At 42.5% G+C, this 20,775-nt stretch overlaps 1 protein-coding gene across 1 annotated transcript in view; it reads right to left on the bottom strand.

The window, feature by feature from the left end:
* Papss1 (3'-phosphoadenosine 5'-phosphosulfate synthase 1) overlaps positions 1-19,403 on the bottom strand; it is a 50,863-nt gene extending 31,460 nt beyond the window's left edge. The window contains exons 1-5 of the mRNA XM_090356716.1: positions 19,296-19,403; positions 9,562-9,676; positions 5,871-6,106; positions 3,340-3,478; positions 1,934-2,052 (exon numbers count right to left, since the gene is read on the bottom strand). Coding sequence (XP_090212842.1) covers positions 1,934-2,052; positions 3,340-3,478; positions 5,871-6,106; positions 9,562-9,676; positions 19,296-19,364 — 678 coding nt within the window. The 5' untranslated portion in view covers positions 19,365-19,403. The remainder of the gene's footprint in view (positions 1-1,933; positions 2,053-3,339; positions 3,479-5,870; positions 6,107-9,561; positions 9,677-19,295) is intronic.
* Between the last annotated feature and the right edge of the window lie 1,372 nt (positions 19,404-20,775).

Below are 20,775 nucleotides of genomic sequence, written 5' to 3'. Positions count from 1 at the left end.
TTTGTCATGTTCATCACTTCCTAAGAACTCCAAACATATGAGCCACAAACACAGTAATTTCAAAGTTAAACGTTTTCCTGTAAGTTACTTGCTGTACCTTTTCTCTAGAGCCAAATCCCCTCAGCAGACTTGAATGCTAGGGGGCTCATTCACTTTTTTATGCCATAAAAATTTGTTGAATTTCTATTATGTAAAGTACATGTACCGAGAGTATGAACACAAATGACATTCTGGCGATGCTTTAAAACTGAGCTACGAAGTCTGGTTTTTATGTGTAATATAAAATCCATTTAGGGCACTAAACTATGATTTTGTTAATTTAAAAAAGACAAACCTTTAAATAATTTATAGCACTAGTAAATCTAGAATTCCTGGTAAGATTAAAAGCCAGTATTTTAAATATCACTTTAGATTAAAACCAGCAAGAAGCCTACTTCTTTATGTCATAACAAACTGAGTTAAAATGCAATCCTAGCAGGCCATCTAGTGACCATTCAAGGGTTAGGGGAAATTTTTACACCAACACCAAACATACTTATTAGTTGTTAGTGTCTTCCATTTTTTTTTCTTCCCCCAGTTGTGAGGCTTGAACAGGGCCTGGGCACTGTCTCTGAGCATTTTTTGTTCAAGGCTAGTATTCTATCACGTGAGCCATAAAGTTATGTTCAGTTCTTTTGCTTTTTGGGGTTTTCTGATTTTTTTTTTAAGTTGTGGAGCTTGAACTCCAGGCCTGAGCACTGACTCTTAGCTCTTGTGCTCAAGGCTAACACTCTACCACTTTGAGCCACAGTACCACTTCCATTTTTCTGGTGATTAATTAAAGGTAAGTCTCATAGACTTTCTTTCCTAGGCTGACTTTGAACTGCGATCCTCAGATCTCAGCCTTTAGAGTAGCTAGTATTACGGCGTGAACCACTGGCAGTGGCTTCACTTCTAGATTTTTTTGGTGCTTAACTGAAGATAATAGCCTTAAGAACTTTCTTGCCCATGCAAGCTCCAAATTACAACCCATATATCTTAGCCTCCTGAGTAGCTAAGATTGCAGGTGTGAGCCACCAGTGTCTTCTACATTCTTGAATACATGCATGCCAAATGTTTGAAGAAAATGAATGGGCTGTGCGCATGGATATATATGGGGGGGGAGGGAGGGAGTGGGGAGGAGGAGAATGAAGCTTCATCAAGGTATGACAGTACACCAAAGTTCCTATGGCAACCAAAGAACTCACTGCCCTAAAACATCTATTGTACAGCCTACTGAAAACATGTTTTTCATGGACAATGGAATATTTTATTTTTCTTACTAAAGGACATTAAATAAAGAACTCAGGGTAGAATTCATTTCAGAAGAATCTCTCCAAAGAAACACTGAGTATCAGAGAAAGAAAACTCTACTTGCTACAATTGTATCTATGGGTGTAGCACTATCAAGTATCTTCATTCTCTGAGAAGTTCTAGGCCATAATGCCTTCTTCTATACAATAAAAAATTACGATATATGCTGAGTACCATGGCTCAAGCCCATAATCACAGCTATGCCAGAAGTATAGGTAGAAGGATTGTGGTTCCAGAGTAGCTTAGGCAAAAAGTGGGAACCTATTTGGAAACTAACCTTGAAAACAAAAATGGCTAGGAGTGTAGTTCAAATGACAGAGTACTTGGCTATCTAGCATAGGCCCTGAGTTCAAACCCCAGTACCAACAACAATGAAAGTTTTTTATAAAAAAGCTTACTGAACATGATATTGACTGGGATATTTCATAGGCCCAGCTTGGCCCACAACACTGATACTGGGACACTGACAGGAAACTCTTGCTACTATAAGGAATGTAATGTACTAGTATTATTCAATAGTAATACTACCATTTTTTTTTGGAGGGGTGGCAATTAGATGTTTATAATTCTTCTCTGATTTGTTTCTTTTGCATTGTCTTACCCGTTCCTGCAGAAGCTCCACAACTTGCTGCACACAGTCGTTAACATCACAGGAATCTGTCTTCAGCACCAATTCAGGGGCTTCAGGCTTCTCATATTCAGAATCAATCCCAGTGAAACCTTTAAAATGTACCAGATGATAATGGAGGGATTAACATTTCTTCAGTGCAAATCCATGTTGAAGCTACTATTTGTGCTTCTTCTCAGCTACAGGGTTATTTTTATTATTATTATTTATTGTAATTAATAGAAGAGTAGCTACAGGGTTATTTCAGTGACACTTCCTTCTTGGAAGATGCCTCAGTGGCATGACAGGACATCAGGCTTGCATGTCAACACTGAAAGAATATGCCTCATCTGCTGAATTGTTTCCAGGTTTGAACACAGAAGAGAGATAAACAGGATTTTCAGTGCTAGAAATGGAATACACAGAGCACTCAGGGGCTCTCAGATGGTCAGCGGCCATCATATCCCCTGATGGGAAGTCTAACAAAAGTGACCTACATGAATCAATCATCCCTAAACAGCATTCACTGAGTGACCTGCCTTTAACCTTTAAATGCCAGAATGTTCTCTGCTTCCAGTAAATAAGCAACAGGACTAATGTCAAAGAATGTCTATAAAATAAACAAGATGACTCGTATGAAAAAGACAGCAAAGACAGGCTCTCGGTTTCTCCTTTAATGTCTCATATTCATCACAGTTGACATGCTGGGAGTACACCATTAAGACCTAATAAGGAAAGAATCTGTACTGTGTTGATTCACAGTCCTACACAGAAAGAACAGAAGCCCATCCCAAATGCTATGTTACAAAAAAAGAAAAGAAAAGAAGCTTATCCTTGTCAGTTTATAATTCAGGCATTTTTCCTAAGATTAAGGAACTTATATTTTCACTACAATGAAGACTGTAGAAGTGCTGATAGCTGTTAATCCAATACTAGGAAGCTACTAAATATCAGGCAGGATTTCACTATGTCAAGGTCCTAACTCAGATTTACAAACAGGATCACAACATAATCAATAATTCTGAGCCTGAGAGAACACTATAATAATGCTCATGGTATCTCAAGTATCATGTAAACATTCTCAATCTCTAGAAAAGATGGTCTGTATATGAAAAGACCAAATATCAGCAGGGTGCCAGTAGCTCACAATTACAATTCTAACTACTCAGAAGGTGGAAATCTGAGGATACCACTTTGAAGCCAACTGGGGAAGGAAAGTCTGTGAGACTCTTACCTCCAACCAATCACCAAAAAGCCAAAAATGGAACTGTGACTCAAGTCATAGAGTACCAGCCTTGGGTGAAGGCCTAATTGGGAAAAAAAAAAAAAACAACCCAGAAAACAACAAAACTTAAATATCTTTCTAAACACAGAGAAACTGGGAAGAAATTATGACTTGCCTTTAATTTCTCCTGCCCGTGCCTTTTTGTAGAGTCCTTTGACATCCCTCTGTTCACAAACATGCAGAGGAGCATCGACAAACACTTCAAAAAAGGGTAGACTTGCCCCTTCATGGATCTGCCTGGCATTGTTGCGATCCTGAAAAAGATGAGATTGGGATAGAAATAATAAAATGTGACTATACAAACTGGAATGGCCATATTTGTAACTAAGAAAAAAAGACTGCACCTCTGATAGTGAAAAACATTCCAGGCCAAAAGGTAATTTATGTCTTAAAAGTAAATTGAAATGAACAAAGAAAACCAAGGTATTAGGATAAATAGCACTCTTCATAATAAGTTCACCAGACATGATGTTGAACAAAGCCAACATGAAACAATAAATACGCTAGAAAAACTGTCACCTAAAGTCTTTCTTTTTTATTTTTCTGGCCAGTGCTCTGGTATGAACACAGAGCCTCCTATGTGCAGGAACTGTACCAGTTGAGTCATGTTCTCAGCCCTTTTTCCTTCCGTAACTTTTCCAATAGGTCCTTGAGGTTTTATGCTCAAGGAAACCTCAGACTATGATTCTTCTACTTGCCTAGTTGAGATTATAGACTTGTCCACCACACGTGGCCCAGCTGCTGCAATGGGGTCTTGCTTTTAGTGTGAACTGGCCTTCAACTGCAATCGTGTTGACTTCTACCTCAGGAGTCACTGGGAATGCAGGCATGAGCTGCTATATCTAGCATTTTCACCTAAATTCTGTGGGAAACCTGAATCAGCTGAAATGCAAATGGTATCTGGCCAGTCTGCAATATAATGTTCAATCTCAACTGGCATCAAAGCAACTTCACATGCATACACACACACACACACACACACGCTCCTGAGGCTGGTTTATTTCCTTGCTAAACTCAAGCCCCCTCCAAAAAAAACCTATGTCACCTGTCTAACACTGCGCAAACTTAACTTTCCTGCACAACTTCTAAACCCAACACTTCAGCACCCTGTCTAAAATTCCTTTACCCCTCCACTGAGACACACTCTGCTTTGAAAGTCAACCCCGGCTTCTGGTCTTAACTACCTCAGTCCAGAGGATGTCATTCACACTGTTCTCAAATACAAGCTGTTCCTCCATCCTCTGCACCAAAGCATAATATTTTTCAAAGCTGGTCTATGCCAACTTCGCCTGTCCTGTTTCCCAGGCAGTTCAGGTAAGCATTGGCTACCTTCCTTAAGGGGGCCTAGACAAAGCTTGCCTACTCCCACTCTGCCCAGATTACCATTCTTCCTACTTCAAAAGAGAAAAATCCCCAGGCACGAAAGCTCTCAGTCCACTCTTCATGCACATTCTATCTACAAGCCTAACAATCTCATCCTCTGTGCCATTCCATCTTTCACACTGTCTAAATCACAGGCCCTCTCCGACCTTCCTCTGAAATGTTCAGCCTTTTCTCTCACTCCACTGGCTTTTGCTCCTGAAAATAACAAGGCATGTTCTTCTATTCAAAACAAGTGAACTCAGTGGGGCGTGGTGGCTCATGCCTGTAATCCTAGCAACACAGGAGGCTGAGATCTGAGGACTGTGGTTCAAAGCCAGCCCGGGCACTAAAGACCAAGAAACTTTTATCTCCAATTAATCACTAAAAAACAGGAAGTGGGGCTGTGATTCCAGCGGTAGGGTGGTAGCCTTGAGCTGAAGAGCTCAGGGACAGCGCCCAGACCCAGAGGTCAAGACCCATGACAGACAAAAAACAACAAGAACAACAACAACAACAAAAAAAAATGAACTCAACTTATAATGTGGCATACACCCATAATCCCAGCACTCATAGCACAGATGCAGGAAGGTCAGCCTGGACTATATACCAAGTATCTATTACATACACACACACACACACACACACACACACACACACACACACACACACAGTTATCTTTTTTTTTTTTTTTTGCCAGTCCTGGGCTTGAGCTCAGGGCCTGAGCACTGTCCTTGGACTTTCTCAAGGCCAGAGCTCTATCATTTGAGCCTCAGCACCACTTCTGGCTTTTTTCTATGTGGTATCAAGGAATCAAACCTGGGTCTTCGTGTATGCTAGTCAAGCACTCTACCACTAGGCCAAACTCCCATGCCCCAGAGTTAATGTTAAGCTTCCCTTTTACACAGGTATCTTTCAGCAAATGCTGTGTATCACAGCATTATGAACTTTCTTGCCCAGGCGGGCTTCAAATTACTATTCTCAAATCCCAGCCTCCTGAATAGCTATAATTATAGATGGAAGCCACCAGCACCCAGCCCAGGAGACTCTTATTTCCAATTAAACAGCAAAAGGCTGGAATTGGAGGCATGGCTCAACTGTTTTCGCACTAGCCCAAGTACTGGCACACATACACACAAAAAAATACCATCACATAAAAGTTATATATTATTTGGATTTAGTTGGTGGAGGGGAGGGTCAAGGTACACATTCATGTTACATTATGTGCTTTGCCTATTACTATATTTTCAACAAAGGAAATTAGAATAGAATGTCTCCAACTCATACCTGAGTATAAGGTGATATAAAACTCGTGATGCACACTAAGCCAGCATCTGCAAACAGCTTAGCAACTTCCGCAATGCGCCGAACGTTCTCTTCTCTATCTTCAGGACTAAAGCCAAGATTTTTATTGAGCCCTTGACGAATATTGTCACCATCCAAGGTATAGCATGGAATGCCATGGCAAACCAAATACTCCTCCAGGGCCATGCTCACGGTAGTCTTCCCTGCCCCAGACAAGCCTACATTAAACAGCCAGACAATGTCCATGCGGACAATTAGAAAGATAGCGACTCAGTAATGCAAACTTTTAATCATACTCAAGATGTTCTTATTATTATAGATAGATCAAGTTTATACATAATAATTTATTGATATTCATGTCCAAAGGTATACTAGCAATCACTGGTAAGCTTCAAAAGGGGATCTTACTATCACACATTCACTTGGTTATCTTATTAACATTATACTAAAGGTACATAACAATTTTTATTAATATTCAAATTATATTTGAGGAAGGGAGAAATACAAGGGATGAAAATAAATAAAATTATTTTAAAGTTACCTTCTTATTCCAGGATGGTCACCCCTCACAGACCAGTACTAATTTATAATGTTATAAACCTTAAAAGAACATCTTATTTCTACTCACACGCTTCTACCAGTGATGATTATTCATTAAGCAACAATAAGAAGGAAAGAGCACATGGATGCACTAATGCTTTGCCAGCTTGTTGAATACCTAGAGAACTTACAAAACATTAAAGTCCACTGTATCAATGTTCTTAAAGAAATCATGGTAGCAGAGAAGGCTAAGTGAAGATGAAACACTGAAGAGGGATATGTTGAGAGGCTCAATAGAGTGCCAGTTGCTTTACAGTACATATTTACTGTATGAGTACTATGGACTGTACATCTCAAAGACACTAAAGCCAGATGCCTAAGTCTATGAACTCTTAAACAATGTGACTCATTTTCTGGGGGCACAGCCCATGGTAACATACTTATCTAGCAAGTATAAGATGCTGGTTCAATCTTAACTGAAAGAAAAACAGAAAGAGAGAGATAGAGAGAGAGAGAGAGAGAGAGAGAGAGACAGACAGACAGACAGACAGACAGAAAGAGACAGACAGAGAAGGGGGAAGGGAAGGAAGGGAAAAGGGAAGGAAAAGAAAAGGAAAAAAAGGGCTGGGAGCATAGCCTAGTGGTAGCATGCTCACTTAGCATGCATGAAAGCCCTGGATTCCATTCCCAGGAATCACATACACAGAAAATGCCAGAAGTATTGCTGTGGCTCAAGTGGAAGAGTGCTACCTTGCGCAAAAAGTGCCCAAGGACAGTGCCCAAGCCCTGAGTTCAGGCCCCAGACTGGCAGAAAAAGAAAAACAGAAAAATAGCCTAAAGCCCCACTCTTGAATTTGAGCTAACTATAGCCCTGCCCCCCCCCCCCACATACAAGTAATGAAATGATGATCATGTATAACTTTGCAGGGTTGGAAAGCTACAGACCTTCTCTATAGTCCTTTTATTTGGGAGATGTCAGCTACTAAATTCTCTGAGCCCACAATGCTAGAGAGATGACAAGTATGTGTTTCAGCTGATAGTTTCAGCCATCTCAAGACTTATACAAAGAGGCAGTAGTTAAGGTATGTACAGGATGTCAATCATAACAGACAAATCCATCGCTGAACAGATCACAGGACCCCCACAATAAACCCAAATATACATGGAGACCTGATATATGACAGCTGACACTACAGATCAAAGAAAGGATACCCTAATCAATACATATATATGGAAGAACTTGTCATCTATATAGTAGCAATAGACAATGGATCCCAATTCTGTACCACAGACAAAAACCAACTGTAGAGGAAGGCATCAATGAGAAAGGCAAACTTCTTTTTTTTTATTTTTTCATGTATTTTTATTATAATTAATAGAAGGGTTACATTATATTCACCAGCTAGAAGGTGCATTGCTTCACATACATTGATACGAAAAAGGCAAACTTCAAAGGTAGAGGAAAAGAAAGAATACTCAGGCATCAAATGGAAAAAAGAAAGCTTCTAAAGAGAAGAAAAAAAAATCTAATTAGCCTCATAGTTCTTCATAACCATACTAAATGCCAAAAGAATGTAATACTATATTAAAAATTCCCAGAGAGGGGCCGGGAGTTTGGCCTAGTGGTTAAAGTGCTTGCCTAGCATGCATGAAGACCCGGGTTCGATTCCTCGGTACCACATACATGGAAAAAAGCCGGAAGTGGTGCTGAGGCTCAAGTGGTAGAGCTCTAGCCTTGAGAAAGTCCAAGGACAGTGCTCAGACCCTGAGCTCAAGCCCAGGACTGCCAAAAAATAAAAAAATAAAAAAATAAAAATTCCCAGAGAAAATATGTTATCTGATCAAGCTGTGCAAAAGATAAGCAAAGCTTTGTAAATACAAAAAATGGGAGAATTTATATGCTACTAGAAGAGCAGCTTGTAAAGACTACTTACCAAAGAAATATAAACTTTTCGATTTTTATCCTTATTAAGAGATCCTGAGTAACCAAGCCATAATAAAACTGGTTGTGGTTATTGAGTATTAAAGCAAGTTAGTTATAAAACTAAAATATAGCAAAACTTGTTACAAAAGAATGAATATAAGTGTTACAAACCTGGACAATAGAAAAGCAACAAATACAGCAAAATTTGTTACAAAAGAATGAATATAAGTGTTACAAATTTGGACAACAGAAAAGCAACAACTTAGCAATTTAGATACAACTTAAGAATGTGGGAGTAGTATGAAACAGAAACATGAAACTTAAAAAAATAAACTGACCATCAAAACAGTTTCCAGGACCAAGAGATCCAGAGTTAACAAACACACTGGAAAAGGAGACTCTCTCCTACACTACGTATGGTAAACTAGAATACAATTTTAGTGAGAAGTGTGTCAAGATGTACTACTGTTTTAAACACTATTCCAAGATGTGAAAGGATTCGTCAGTTTTAAAGCTACTTCACAAATTGGAGTCAATTTATCTTCTTATCATCCTGCCACAGTTAAGCCCAAAGGGAGATGGTTAGAAAAACAGAAAAAAAATCAGAGAGTCTAAAGCATAAGCTGAAAGACAGACATGGATTCCATGAACCTCCTATCACTCATTCTTTCTCTTCATCTGCTTCACACTACTAGCATCTTGAAACAGAGTCCAGGACTTACCTGCACTCAAAGGTTTTGAGAATTGAAGGGCCAGGAGTTTGACCTAGTGGTAGACTGCTTGCCTGATTCGATTCCTCGGTATCACATATACTAGAAAAGGCAGGAAATGGTGCTGTGGCTCAAGTGTTAAGAGCTCTAGCCTTGAGAAAGCCTAAGGACAGTGCTCAGGCCCTGAGTTCAAGGCCCAGGATTGACCCAAAAAAAAGTTTAGAGAATTTAATGTGTATCTAGTACTTGGTGGTTTTAAAATGGACTCTGGTCTTTCCCTTCTACTTCATTTAATTCTACTCCTATAAAAGAACAGCAGCAATTACATCAAACTGTACTGTAACTGACTGTATGTCAGTTATGTGTTGTCCTTGCAAGACTAAAGCTCGTATTTAAATATGTTTACAAGTATTGGGCTTGTTTGTGGATTTTTTTTTTTTTGCTTTTGAGTTTTTAGGAGTGTGTTTTTGTTGTTGTTGTTTTCCTCTCTTGATCTTACCTGTTAGCCAAACTGTGCAACCACGAAAACCACCTCGGGTCCCCACCACCTGACCTCTCTTGTTCCTGCTGACATGGTGGGCTTGATAGGTGACATTAGTTGCTCTCTGCATCCCCTGTGGAAAAGAAAAAGGAAAGGAAAGGGGGAAAAAAAGAGGAAAATTGTGGCTCACTTGAGTCCTTTAAAAGGCTAAAACAGACAATCTGTGTTTTCATTAGAGTACAGACATATTTAGTGCTAGACGTGCACCATGAAATTTAACACTGCAGGTACTCTTGCCATCATGATTTTACAAATGAAAAGGTCAAACCTGAGAAAAGGTACCTGCCCAAGATCCTATAACTAGGAATAGGCACTCCAGTGCCTACTCCTTTCACACATTCATGCATTCATTCAATCAGTCAGTCATTCATCCATTCACTCATTCATTCAAGGAGTATGTACTGAGAGGCCCTACTAATATTCTAAGTGAACCAAGATCCTCACTTTCAATGAACTTACCTTCTATCAGGAGAAAATGCAAACCAAAAACCTTATTTATAACATCCAACAGTAGTAAGTACACTGTGAGGGCTGTTAAGCATGGCTCAAGTGGTGGAGTATTTGCCTAGCAAGTACAAACCCAATGACACCACAAAACAAAAGAGAGCAGGGGAAAGAAAGAAAGGAAGAAGGAAAGGAGAGAAAGGGAAGGGAAAAGAGAAGATAGGAAGGGAAGAGGGAGACAGACATGGAGAAAGGGTGTACACTATGTAAAACTAAAACAGGGTAAGAAGGGAGAGACAGAAGATGAGTGCCTCTTTCAACAAGGCATCAAGGAAGAGACCTGTGTCTGGGTGCCAGAAGTACACCTGTAATCCTGCTACCCAGGCGGCTAACATCTGAGGATCATGGTTCAAAGCCAGCATGAACAGGAGAGTTTTTAAGACTCATATCTCCAATTGACCACCAAGAAGCTGGAAGTACAGCTGTGGCTCAATTGGTAAACCACTAGCCTTGAACAAAAAATAAAACCAGGAACACCCAAGCCCTGAGTTCAAGCCCCAGAACAGCACAAAAAGAAAGAAGGAGGAAGGAAGGAAGGAAGGAAGGAAGGAAGGAAGGAAGGAAGGAAGGAAGGAAGGAAGGAAGGAAGGAAGGGAAGGAAGGAAGGAAGGGAGGGAAGGAAGGAACTAAGAAAGGAAGAAAGAAGAAAAGAAAAGAGACTGAGAAGGTGGAATATAAGGAGCCCCTGAGTGAGCTGAGAGATACATGCAACCACTGTGAAATAACTCCTTTTGCAATAAAAAAAAAGTGAAATGCACTGCTTATAGCTTGATGTTCTCCCCAATTATTTCTCCTATTTAAAAAAAAAAGCATAAAATTGCTACAGAAGACTCGGGGGATCTGAACAGGACTTTCCACCAGAGAAGTTATACAAATGGCCAATAATGACATTCAGTATCATTGTCTATGAAGGAAATTCAGATAAAGTATCAAAACCACAATGAAGTACCACTCCCCACCAGCAGGGTACTTATAATAATACACAAGACCAGTAACAAGTACAATATAGTTTATATTTGTACAGAATACAAAACTACAAAAGGGAATTGCATCACATTGAAGGAGTTCCCTCAGTACATTGAAGGGAAACTAGAATCCTCATACATTTGCTTGTGGGAAAATAAATTAATACAGCCACTTTGGAAAACAGCAGTTCCTTAAAGTGTTAATGACAGAATGACTAGATGACCAAGTAACTGCCCCCACTTACTGATATGTATTCATAGAATATAACATCTTAATCTTGATACTAGTAGCTCACATCTGCAAGCCTAACCATTTGGGAGTCTGAGAACCAAAGAAACATGGCTCCAGGCCTGACAAGGCAAAAGATCCCATCACAACCAATTGTTGACCTAGGCAGGCTGTCCTCTCAAGGGATCTGGGATGCTAAGATTAGATCTGCGTCCAGGTCAGCCCGGGCAAAATACTCCACCAGACTCCATCACAACAGAGGAAAAATGGAGATGACAACACATGTCTACAATCCCAGCAACAATAAAATTCCTAGGCAGATCTTGGTTTAGACACATACCTGAACAGGAAGCAAGACCCTATTTTATAACTATCTAGCCAAACAGTAGGGCTGGAGGCAAGGCTCAAGTGGTGAAATGACAGCTACCAAGTAAAAGGCCCTGAGCTTAAACGTCAGAGATGGGGGTGGGGGAGTATAGAAAAATATATCACCATATAAACATATACACGTGTACTCACTCACAAGCATCAAAAAGTAGTAGAAATAATCCAATTGTCAACTAGTATTATGTCTCTAATTCGTTTTTCCAATTTCTTCTTGTTAAATGTTGGGGTCTGCACACTGAAAAGTAGGGACTTAATTCACTCTTGCAAAACCACTTCACCAGTCAAATGATTTGGATCTGGCACAAACCACTTGGTATGGTTTGGACAGGTTTCCTGCTAGAAGCCTTGAATAGACTGGCTCAGAACCTTGGTTAATCCTAGAGGCTGGAACCATAGTAGCATGTCTGGCCTATCTACACAAGTTGTCCTGGCAACAGAACAGGCCTGAAGCTTCAGCCTGAAAGGGGTAACCAGGTGCTAAGATGGGCTGAGCGCTTGGGTCCACTTGGGCTAGTCCAGTGCCCAAAGCCATTGTGGTTAGATTGGCAGTAAGCCCGGAGTCTAGAGATACAAGATCCTTGTTGATGCTGGGGGAGATGTGGGGCTGGCTGGCAGGCCTGCGTAGTGCTGGATCTTATTGGTACAGGGTCAGTGTTAGGATCTGAGGCAAAATTTAGTGTTCACTTCCTTCTCACCTCTCTGAATCAAGCTCACAGAATCCTCTCTCAGTTGGGATTCCTGGGATTGGAGGAGGGGAAGAGGAGATGTAATAGAAAAATCATCCGTTCCATCTTTTAGGATACATTTTTCCTTATGTCTGTGACATATCCAAGTGCTGTAATATCTCACCTGGTTTCCTTAACTCTCATGAAAATATTTCTGTTCTGTTCTGTTCTGTTCCTATTTCTACAAAAGGAACAGCATTGAAAAACTCCTACTGTACCATCTTGCTGATGTCCACCAAGGGTGAGAACTAAATTTTAAGGTTATTACCACACCAATCTTCAACTTTTATACGTATTCTTTCCTAAACCCTGTCTGCCTGTGATGGTTCCTGAAGTTAGGGCTCTCTTCCACACTGCTCTCTTGTCCATCTGAGTTATTTGGGGGCATATAGGCACAAAAGAACAAATATGACAATGTTTCTAATAGCTGCAGCACACAAGTCATGCTTTTTCTCTTCCAGTCATCTCATGAGGAGGTATATTTCCAAAAAGTTACATATTTATGAAAGGCTAGGCACTTTCTAGTGGCTCACATCTGTAATCCTAGCTACTCGGGAAGCTGAGATCAAAGAGTTGCAGTTCAAAGCAGAAAAGTCTGCGAGATTCTTTATCTCCAATTAATCACCAAAAAGTTCAAAGGTGAGCTGTGACTCAAGTGTAAGATTGTTAGTCTTGTGCAAAAAATAAGCTCACAGACAACAACTGAGTTCAAACCCCAGGACAAGCACACACACAAAAATAATAATTATAACAATAATAATAATTACTTGTGAAAATTGTAACATGAAAAACTAGACCCATTTCTTGTCAATAAACTGATGAGGCAAATGAGTCTAACCAGCTGCATGTTAACAATAACCTAAACAAAAATCAGGATCCAGACAGACTTTTTATTTTTTTATTTTATTTTTATTTATTTTGCTAGTCCTGGGGCTTGAACTCAGGGCCTGGGCACTGGCATTGATCTTTCTCAAGGCTAATGCTCTACTACTTTAGCCACAGTGCCACCTTAAATTTTTTTCTGTGTATGTGATACCAAGGAATCAAACCCAGGCTTCGCACATGCTAGGCAAGCACTCTACCACTAGGCCTCACTCCTGGCCAAGACATAGACTCTTGAGAAGCAGAACTATCTCTCTAGCTTTAACTGGCAGCCTTGCCAGCTGTGGGAAGGGAGCTAGGTCTCTGCTGAATGGTGAGAAGGAGGGTGCCACACTAGTTATACTATCTACCCCTGCAGAACCTGTTTCACTTGCTTGGTCTGTTTTTGAATGTGTCTAGATTCTTCTGCTCTTGGGCAAGAGGAAACCTGTATCTAATATATCTTAATTAGTTTGGCCCTATAAAATATTTTCTGCTCTCTTTTTTTGTTAAATTAAACTAGAGATCTGTGGATAAAAATACAAGATAAATAGTTTAATCACTAGAACAAAGGCATCTTGGTTGTTTCTTGTCTGCTTCATTGAAGAAGATTGTGGCAGCACATAAGAAGGTATTTTTGTTTATTTGTATCTTTTTGTTCACATTTAAAAGTAAATGAGGGATGCCACTGTCCAAGAAGAAATGTATTCTTTAGGTAAAGAATGTAACTGCAACCTCTTTGTACATCACATTTATAGTAACACAAAAGTAGGGCCGGGAGTTTGGCATAGTGGGAGAGTGCTTGCCTAACAAGCAAGAAGACCCGGATTTGATTCTTCAGTACCACATACAAAAAAAGAGGCCAAAGCCAAGTGTAGTGGCTCTCACTTATAATCCTACCTACTCAAGAGGCTGAGATCTGAGGATTGCAGTTCAAAGCCAGCCTGGGCACTAAAGTCCGTGAGACTCTTATTTCCAGTTAACCACTAGAAAACCAGAAGTGGCACTGTGGCTCAAGGGGTAGGGCAGCAGCCTTGAGCTGAAAGGGTCAGGTTCCAAGACCAACCCAAAAAAAAAAAACAAAAAACAAAAAAACAGCCAGAAGTAGCTCAAGTGGTAGAGCTCTAGCCTTGAGAAAGCCCAAGGACAGTGCTCAGGCCCTGAGTTCAAGCCCCAGCACTGGGAGGGGGAGGAGGAAGGGATAATAACACAAAAGTTTTGAAATAATAAAAGCAAATGAACAGCTCCATTTTAAGGTAAGTGACTGAAGGAAAGCACCAGAGCTCTGCAAGACAAGGAAGTGGGGGCAGGGGGGAGGGAGTGTGACTCTATAAGACATGGAGGCCTGGGATGACAGGATACCATGATACAAAGCACAGACGGGCAAATCCTTAGGCTAGCACATATCCATGTTGCAAGGGAAAAGGTATCTGGGAGAGCCCAGCAGCTTCCACTATCACAAGTGTCAAAAATCCTCACCACAGAAGAGCTCCCCAGCATCGCTTCCTTGAAGTCCCACCAGGGGGTCACCTGGAGCCTGTACAATACCACTGATTTAGAAAATGAACTGGTATAGTCTGTCACACCACCCCCACCTCCACAGCATCTAGTGCTCGGCACCATTTGAAAACAGAGCCACTAGTAAAGACCAAAAATCGTTATGTAACAATGGGGCCACAGGTTGGTGACCAAGAGTCTAGTACATGTGCCTTTAGGGAACAATAGTACAAACTACAGCATGAGTCAACACAGCAGATATATTCTTTTATAGAGCTGAGCTTTCTCTTTCTTTAGGCAGTTGTTTTTTGTTGTTGTTGTTTTGGTTTTGTTTTTGTCTTTTTTAAGATCACCTCCTAATTTCTAGGGTAAGAACATTGATACCTGCCCCAGACCACAGCATGGCCAATGCTCTGTGATCCATCTCTGCATTCCATTGTATTCACACCATCACAGTCTTCCCTGAACTCCAGAATGGGCTACTGACCAACTATGAATGGAATCCAACCATGTCAAAGAACAAATTGGTTGGGAAAAGGAAGACTAGTAAAAAGGAAGGGTTATCTCTAGCATGTATTTGCTTATTCACTCTCCAAGTGGAATGCAGAAGCCATGACAGCAGGATCTTTCTGTCTTTCATTACACCCACAGCAAGTGGAAAAAGGACACACAAAGCAACTTTTAAATAGTTGGCTAATTAGTAATAATTACAGGAATAGTACTTGTATGCCAGAACCATGATGCTTTCAATATACTGACTATTAAACCTCCCTGTGACTCTATGAGGTGTGCATTAGTTAGCTTCACTATGTCTCATAATCCCTTTTATGAATCCTCATTATTACAAATAAGAATACGGAAGCATAAAGAACTTTCAGGAATATTCCCAAGATGACCTAAATGGTTAAGTGGAAAAGGACAATCTGTATCCTACCACATATTCAGTTTATCCTCTTACTGAAGCTAAGATATTAAGTTATCTACGATTTTTAGCATCTGAAGCACCCAAGCTATTCGACAGTCTGCCCTCAATCTCCATTCCATCCTAGCAGGAGCTCAACATAGACATAAAACATCTAGAATGAAATATGGATTACACATACATGATAACAGAATGGACAACATAACGGAGCATTGGACAAGCACTTCAAGCCATGAGGAAGCGATGTGTGAGTAGATAGTCCTGTTTTCAAAAGGTTGAGGTAAAACAGCCCAAGGCTCTGAAGATTCCTACCTCCTGAAGCCTATAGGCTTCCATAAAACCCTGGAATGCAGTCTGGCTGACTATGGAAATGTGCAGAGTAGTAAGGCAGGCACTTGACAGTGAAATGCCATGTGCTTCAGAAGGTCATGTCAAGTTGAAGACTCTTTGGAACATATGGACCCAGTTTCCCCATGAAGGTAGTCCAAGAAGGGCTTTCAGCTCCACATGATTCTGCAAGGTGGATGAAGGACACCTGAACTGCCACTGATTCACTCAGAATTTCCCCCAGCCCAGCAAACAGCACCACTACCACCACAATCAGTTGAGGCCTGGCCCCACTGAAGAAAAATTCAATTCAATAGAATGATATCCATTGTCAGACTGAGATAGAAGGATATTCTCTTCACCCTTGATTTTGCTTTACTATCCATATATATATATATATATATATATATATATATTTGTATGTGTGTGTGTGTGTGTGTGCATGCGTGTGAGCATGCATGTACGCACCTTACTGGAAATATCGGTTTTACATCTGTCCAACTAAACATCAAGCATTTCCCAGTGGCACAACAGCATTACATTCTCCTACTTCTTGCCATTGTTTCATCATTTCTGATCTGCTCCTTAACAGGAAATGGTAGGATTTGGCTTTGCATTCACTCACTTTATAGTCTCAGATTCAAATTTCACCATCAACTCTTCACTTCCAATTTCATCTCTGAACTGTGGTGTCCTCAGTCCTTACTAAAGAGTTGACACATCTGGCTACGTTTAGCTAAGCTGTGTGATAAATATTCTTCTGATTTGTATGTACAAAAAATAAAAAAGAAACAGCTTGTTAATGGAAACAAGTTTTATTTGTGTGTGTGTTGTTGTTAACCTACTGTGTAATTTCTTCTCTCTCTCTTCTCTCTCTCTCTCTGTCTCCTTTTTTTTTTCTCTCTCTCTCTCTTCCTGGCCTTTCTGGATGACCAATTTTTATCCTGTGATGGGAACAATAAAAGTTCATGGCTTCTTCACACTTGGACCAATGGAATGACTGAAGTATGTAAAATGTAGGTGTTCTATTAAGGACAGTGAAGATCTACAATTAAGAAATGTAAATCCTAAAAATAAAAATTCTGTCCCAATCAAAAGTCTCCTACAGAATCAAGTCTTAACTCTAGCAGAGAAATATCCACATAAGCCAGCTCCACTCTCCCTTATCTCTACTCCCTAACACAATCTCCTCACAGTAGTCAAACAAGTGATTACTCTCAATAATCCTTACACAAGTTTCCAAGGGGCTCAAAATATGTGAATTCATCGCAATGCAATGCAACTGTCTTGTGCTATTTAATGTGGTCCATAAAGACATTCATCAGCCTGCAACGATGCACCCTTGTTAATTCCACCTCTAGGGAAACAGGATTGACTGGGATGCATAGAGATAACATGTTTCAAAAAAGAGGGGTGGCCTGGGTGTGATAGTGCATGCCTTTAATCTGAGCTACTCAGGTAGTAAAAGAGGGAAGGAGGGAGTTTTGATGTCAGCTGGGCAAATGTGAGAGACCCTTTATGGGAAAATAAAATCATGTGACTTAAGTGACAGCCTGCTTGCCTGGAAAGGCTCTAAGTTCAATACCCACTGAGGGAAGAAGAAAGGTATTTATTAGAGTGCAAATGCCACTTGCCATTTACAATTACAACAATAAGGCCTTGGGCAACAAGAAAGCACACACCACACCTTACATTTTTTAATCTCTGTGTCTACAATAGTCCTCCACATAACATTTTAATTTAGCAGGTAGAATAATAAATAATGAGTTGTAGATAGCGCAGACAAAATTATCTGCAAATACCCCCAGTTTAGTCAGCCTTATTTCCTTAACCAAAGTAACAGGAACAATACTGAGTTTGGGTTTCATCACTCTCAAGTTCATGATCAGCATTGCTCTTTTTTTTTTTTTTAAAGAAAACTCCTGTGGAAAGGGTATCAATGTATGTGAATTAATGCACCTTCTACCTGGAAAATATAAGTAACCCTTCTATTAATTACAATAAAAAAATATATGAAAAAAAAAAGAAAACTCCTATGAAGGACACACCAGTGCACACTTGATCTGGGGAGATTCAAAGCGTCATGACTTACTTGTTCACTCTACCCTGACTCTTAGGTGACTGGCACGGCTGGCAGCAGAACCCTGGCAAGCAGTCCAGTGATCCTTCCAATTTCTAACCCACCTCTTTTCTCAAGGGGAAAGAAAGGCAGTGAAAATTCTTGATCATGGCGACACATTTGGTAAAGAACACAATTCTCAAAGGATATTTGCCTGAAACTGTTTCCTTTTTTGCTTTCCTTTTTTTTTTTTTTTTTTAATTTAATGCTTTGACTCTCCGTGGGCAAGTGCTGATTTGCTAATTACTGCATTCTTCAAGGTTCTGTTAGACTGGGAAACCTCAAAGCAGGCTCCTTCCAAACGCCAAAGTTAAGGCCTTCTCCCACTCAAGGAGTTTATCATCTCAGCTTTCTGAGCAAGGAAGAATTCCGAAAGGAAACAACCTTCCGAAGGTCCAACCCTTGTCCCCAAGCCCCAAGGGGACACTCCCTGCCAAGCGTTATAAACCATTCATCTTCCCACACCTAACTGTCACCACCGATCGAGCCTTTAAAACTAGGCTTTTTTTTTTTTTTTTTGGTCAGACATTCCAGTTTCCAACAGAGACACAAAGGACCTCAGTGGCCGGCCCGTCTGCGCTCATGAATGGCCACATTGTTGGGTTCCCTCTCCCTGGCCCACTGAAAACTCAAGCCAGGGAAAGACCGTGGATGGAGTCGACCCAAACCTGGGCCAACCCAACCCCACCGGCCGAGCCCGGAAAAGCGGGATCGCGCAAGGAAGGGCCTGGCCTCGGCTGCGAGCATCACGACCCCTGCGCCGCCCCCCCACCACCACGCCCGCCGAGGCCGCGGGGCGCGGAGACGCCAACGTGGGAACCGAGGCGCAGGGAAAGAGGGGGCGTCCTTCCCACACACCAGGATGGGGCGGCGCGGCAGGGCCCGGATCCAGACGCCCCCACCCCTTACACACACACACACACACACACACACACACTCACTCACACTCCCCCAGCCACCGCACCCCGCCACCACCCACCTCCCCCGCCGGGAGACGCCGCCGCGGCCCGGGTGTCCACCCCCGCGGGAGATCTCGGAAGGATGCCCAGGATGCCGGCGGAAAGCAAGGGATTACGCAGGACCACCTCCACACTCCTGTCCAATCCCCCACACACTCCATTTCCGACCCCCAAACTCTCCAGCCGCCCTCGCTCACCCAGTTCTGCGCGTTCTGAGTCAAGTTACTCAGCTTGACTTTCTTGCACAGGCTCCCGGGAATCTCCATAACCGCAGAGCGCGCGCGCGCGGACGCCTGGGCTCTGCGCGCCCTCGGGGTAGCCGGAGGAGGAGGCCGGGGGAGAGGCGGGGGCGGGGTTAGGCTGCGGCGGGGCGGAGCCAAGATCGCAGCGCGCGCGCGCGCACGTGCGCGGAGGAGGCCTGACTTCCGCATGCCCCTCAAGTTAGAGGAAAGCGGAGGAGTGCAGGTCGGGGGGAGCGAGGCCCCAGTGCCCGACGCGCGCACGCGCGCGGGCCACAGGGGAAAATCTAGAAGGTAGGTGGGTGAAGGCAACCCGAGCCAGGACCCGGGGGCGGAGCTTCAACGCCTCGAACCCGCGGGAGCGCGCACGCCACCACCCCCCCCCCCCCCCCGGCGTTGAGCATGCGCGGAGGGCCGGAGTGAGTTCCCGGGCTCGGCTGCCTCCGGAGCGTGGACGCGCCCGCGGAGCTGTTCAGCTGAGGAAGATGCTGACGTGGGCTGTTGCTCGTCAAGCTTCTTCTGGACCCACCCAGACGACGGCTTCCTATAGGCCCTGGCTGTCCGCTCACGTCAGCCTGGACCAGGTTTAAACATTTCCCAGGCTGGTTGAGGTAAGGATTCCTTTACCGAGGAGCTCATTCTTTACGTGCCGTGTTCTTCTCAAGAGACTTGGTCCTTCCACCCCCAAAATGAAGTCCAGTCCTGGGAGCCTTTAACTTCGGCACCGGAGATCACCTGAGGGTGCCCTCCTTCCCCGCTTCGTCTACCGAGGGCTGGGTCCACTGGAGCTTCTCGCAGAGGACGGAGATCCAGGACCCTAAGGTGGAGGCCTCCCTGTGAGAACGTTCCAGACCCAGCACTACTGCGCGCCCAGTTCAGAGGAGGAGGGGGGGGGCTCCCACCCAGCCCCCTACCCGAGGCCCACCTGTCCCCATCTTGTCATCAAGACAGTTGCTGGTAGTTCTGCCCCCACCTTAGCCCTTACACACACACACACCACTCACCAAGACCTGAGGACACTGCCTCTTAGCACCACATCAGCCCCCATTTGTTTACCTGGCATTGTCTCATACTACACGCCCCCCCCACACACACACCCCTCTTCTGCCTGACTCATGGCTGAACCCCTCCTTCCCACCACATTCTGACCGTCAGAGGATACTGCTAACATGCAAATCTGAACTTGATACTGCACCACTTTAAAATGCCAGTGAGGCCACTTAGATTGTCCTAGAGCGTTCTTCACTGGAGGGCTGTATACATGCAACTGGATTTCCACAGGATTCTGAATTCTGCCACTGACAGGAATGTTCTTAGAAGATGATCCCAAGCATCAGCTGTGTCCCTAAGAATCGTGCTTCCTCCTTAGAGAGAAATGGTTTCTAAATAGTACAATCACTGTTCTAGGAATACTTTACTAGTTTTCAGTTGGTCTTTC

This window comes from Megascapheus bottae, chromosome 23 (assembly GCF_031878675.1).
Source record: "Megascapheus bottae isolate mThoBot1 chromosome 23, mThoBot2.hap1, whole genome shotgun sequence".
NCBI classification, from domain to species: Eukaryota; Metazoa; Chordata; class Mammalia; order Rodentia; family Geomyidae; genus Megascapheus; species Megascapheus bottae.
The sequence above is the reverse complement of the archived record's forward strand: the minus strand, read 5'-3'. Positions and strand labels throughout refer to the sequence as shown.